This window comes from Schistocerca americana, chromosome 3 (genome assembly GCF_021461395.2).
Source record: "Schistocerca americana isolate TAMUIC-IGC-003095 chromosome 3, iqSchAmer2.1, whole genome shotgun sequence".
Classification (NCBI taxonomy): Eukaryota; Metazoa; Arthropoda; class Insecta; order Orthoptera; family Acrididae; genus Schistocerca; species Schistocerca americana.
In genome coordinates, this window is record NC_060121.1 from 597,210,709 (window position 1) to 597,214,391 (window position 3,683).

Sequence of the window (3,683 nt, forward strand, 5' to 3'; positions counted from 1 at the left end):
AACAAAGAGAAGAACTTCGATGGCGACTGATGAATTAATATGTGGCAGAAGGACTAATTCTACGTCTAAGGTGAGAACTCTGATTAAATCAACAATGACGTAGAATTCAAAATGTAATTAATCGGAATGGTAAATTATGTTACAGGCCTATTTCACGCAGCACTGTATTTGTCCGCATTCAAGCCGGTCAATACAATCCGTAAAAAAGCCTTTCAAAAATTCTAAGGTTAAAAACACAATAAATTCAAATGTTTTTTTATTTATTTCGCCACACTAGCGACCGCTGACAGGGACAGTGCTGGTGGAACAAAGAGTAAGTACTTCATTGTTGTGCTACAAATGTACTTGTACTAATTACTGTTTCTCTGTTACATGACGCACATGGAAAATGACGAATAAGGTGAAACAATGTTAACTGTATAAACGGATGGCACAATAACCAGAAGGAACAAGGACAAGGATTTACAAAACTAACGTAATCGTGAGTGACGCAGCTCAGCCGGAATTAAAGTAGGAAAGCGCAAACGCATGCAGTGGCTGCACCTTGGCTTAGCTCCACTTAAAGCAGAACCTTTTCCTTTCCAAATTAAAATCCTGGTAGTGTTTGTGGCAACACACAATTACACTTTGATAATTACTTTTTTATGTTCAACAATCGCAGAATTAGAAGACGTAGCGCGCCATCTTGTAAATTTCCGACGTGCAACAAATAACAATCGGGAGATATTTTTATTAATTCAACTGCGAGAGAATTTAAAGATTTAGATTAACAGTAAAGTACAGGTAAAAATAACATCTCCACAATGGAATTGGAGAATTTTAATTTGACAAATGTTCATGGATGCATCACTGATTCTGACAATAGTGACGTAAATGATGACGCAATTAGTTTTTCAGCACAACATAATGTAGAAGTAAATACAATTCAATTGCACTCGACAGGGATTAATAATAACGAACCACTTGAAAATGAAACCTTGTACACAGTCGATGAAGCATCGATTACCAGATCAGATGAAAATATTTCGCGTGAAATCAGTGAACCTAGCCTGGTTTCGATTCAATCAGATCGTGGTAGAGAAACAATGGCTACAAATAATGGCATAAATACAAACATACAAGCTTCGTCAGTTACGCTTGAGGCACTATATAGTCTGATGTCAAACGTGAGCGAGCAATTATCTGATTTAAAGATCAGTCACAACACAACAAACACAAAATTGTCAAACATGGAAAATGGGTTCCAACAGCAGTTTTCAAGTGTAAACACGCAATTTGAAAATATGCACAAACATTTTGATCAACGCTTAAATAAACTCACCAATGAAATCGATCAAAAGATCGAAGACAAAGTCATCAAAACAGTCAATATTGTATACAATGTATTGGCAAATGATTTAGAAAAGAAATTGTCAGATCTTACAAACAAACAGGAACAGGAACTGTCAGAAATCGTAGAAACACACCATCAAACACAAACGGTACAAAAAGAAATACATGAAAACGTACAGGCTATTCAATTATATTTAACTAGAGTACAGTCCGCATGTGAAGAAATACCTGACCAAGTTAATAAAGTTAACAAAGAAGTCGGTCTTCTGAAACAGGAGACTGTACGTATCTAGGCAGACATTATCAAAATAAATGAAACTTTAGAAACCCTTAATGTAAATGAATCAATAACTGACCAGGAAACAAAACTTTTTGAAAAATTAGGCAATGAAATCAAAGTAGCTGAGGACAGAATACGTAAGGAAATTTCGGGTAGACTAAATGTTTCAAATGATTTGCCTACGTCAAGCAACAGGCGGCCTGACACTTATTCACCCGTGCCAGATTACGATGTCAATAACGCAGAACATCACGCGCCCAGTCCGGCGTATGTGCACTCACCGGTACAGGCAGTGCTGCAACAGGCAGTAGGCGTGTCGCCTTGCATCTCGACGATTCTAGTAAGAGCATTTAAAAATGTCTTACCAAGAAACTGGACTGAGGCACAGAAGATTAGATATGTAGTAGGCTTCACACAAGGCGACGCACTTTTGTGGGCCATAGACATGGCTGAACAGTGCGTCACCTACGAACAATTTGAACGAGCTTTCTTGGAGAAATATTGGTCTGCTGGGGTCCAAGAAAGACTGCGACGTGAGGTATTCAACCCACAACCGTTCAACCTCAAAAACGGCGGGTTGAGAAAGTATTTCGAAAAGTATTTGAATAAGACACGCTATTGGAACAATCCAATACCGCACGTAGATGTTCTCAAAATTCTGAAAAACAGACTACCTGCGAACTTACGCGAAAAATTGGTAACCATATCGGAGAACGACCTTGAATACTTTCTTTCCGTGCTTGACTCAATTGATCTAATATACGAAGAAGAGCCGAGCACAAGTAATCGGAATGAACATTCCGGAAACAATCAAAACAACGGTAACGGGAATCGATTTAATGGCAGTGGACAAAACCCACACAGTTGGCATCCGTATGCGACAAGGCCAAATAATGGAAACTGGAATTACGGAAATCGGAGGGATTCGGCGCCACAGAAACGTGAAGACCGAAGATATAATACAGAATACGGTCCACGCCGGTATGGAAATGATAGAAATCACGTGAACGATTGGTCAGGCCCACGTGATGAAATGCGGCACACAAATGAAAATTACAATAGTTGCAGTAATAGGAATGACAGACCAAGGAGGAATAGCGACGGCCGGTCGCAAGAAAATGTTGCACGCAGCGGTCCGGAAACTAATTGGCGACAGAATAACCACTCAGTACACTTCGTAGAGGTAACGCACAGTAATGAAGCAACGCCATTGTCTCCCCCGGTAAACAACAATCGGTTGCAATGAGCCCCCAACGGCCGACCGATTTGACAACAGGGGGCACAAACAAGCACACATTACATCTTAGACAATTATTTTTAAGATATGATCAGAATGCGACCATAGAAGATGATCTATGTGAAGAAGAGATGAAAGCACCGGACAAGGTAAGTGACCTCGTGCAGGCTGTAATAACAGCAAAGATAGGAACTATAATTACCAACGTAATTTTAGATACAGGCGCATCTACGAATATTATTTCTAACAGTTTATTTAAAGAAGTTTCGAAAGCATTAAAAGTACCAGTGTTGCCAACAGAAAATTGTAAAATCTTGACAGCTGTAGGTAACAAGTCAAAAAGTATTAAGTGGCAGACGCAAATACCTGTTACCATTAGCGATGTCACGATAAACTGTACATTCTTAATCGTTGGCAAGATAATCGTCAATTGTATTTTAGGTATGGAAGTTTTCTGGCAGTATAATTAAACATCGACTTAGGCAGTGGACTTTGCTATTTCCGAGTGGGCAGTCGTAGTGTGAAGGTTAATCTTGTAAAGTCAACAATAGATCGTAATGGCCAATTACAGAAACAAGCTGAAGTAAAATTAGTTTACACACAAGTTTTATTGATAGATATTCCTTTCCCCGAACAATTAGACACGGAAATAATTAACGAACAGGCCGCCCACGAGAAGGTAGGAAAATCCACTTGTCTTTCAGAAACTCAACAAAATGAACTAGCAGATCTTATTTATGAATACTGAGACATTTTTAGAAAACAGCCAACAATAATCAAAAAGTATGAATACAAAATGCCTACCCACATAAAACGTACTGCCATAAATCATAT

General features: G+C 38.8%; 1 protein-coding gene across 1 annotated transcript; it reads left to right on the plus strand.

Moving 5' to 3' along the window:
* The first annotated feature begins 803 nt into the window (after positions 1–803).
* On the plus strand, positions 804–2,858 carry LOC124606248 (GATA zinc finger domain-containing protein 14-like). Its single transcript, XM_047138224.1, has 3 exons — positions 804–1,613; positions 1,692–1,952; positions 2,385–2,858. The coding sequence occupies exons 1-3, from the start codon at positions 804–806 to the stop codon at positions 2,856–2,858; spliced, it is 1,545 nt and encodes a 514-aa protein (XP_046994180.1).
* Positions 2,859–3,683: the final 825 nt, after the last annotated feature.

What these genes read in the sequence shown, in the direction of transcription:
- LOC124606248 (XM_047138224.1), top strand. Translation starts at nt 804, where the DNA reads ATGGAATTGGAGAATTTTAATTTGACAAATGTTCATGGATGCATCACT. An exon ending in GTCTTCTGAAACAGGAGACT is followed by an intron (nt 1,614 to 1,691) that starts GTACGTATCTAG and finishes ATAACTGACCAG; the next exon opens with GAAACAAAACTTTTTGAAAA. An exon ending in CTTGCATCTCGACGATTCTA is followed by an intron (nt 1,953 to 2,384) that starts GTAAGAGCATTT and finishes TACGAAGAAGAG; the next exon opens with CCGAGCACAAGTAATCGGAA.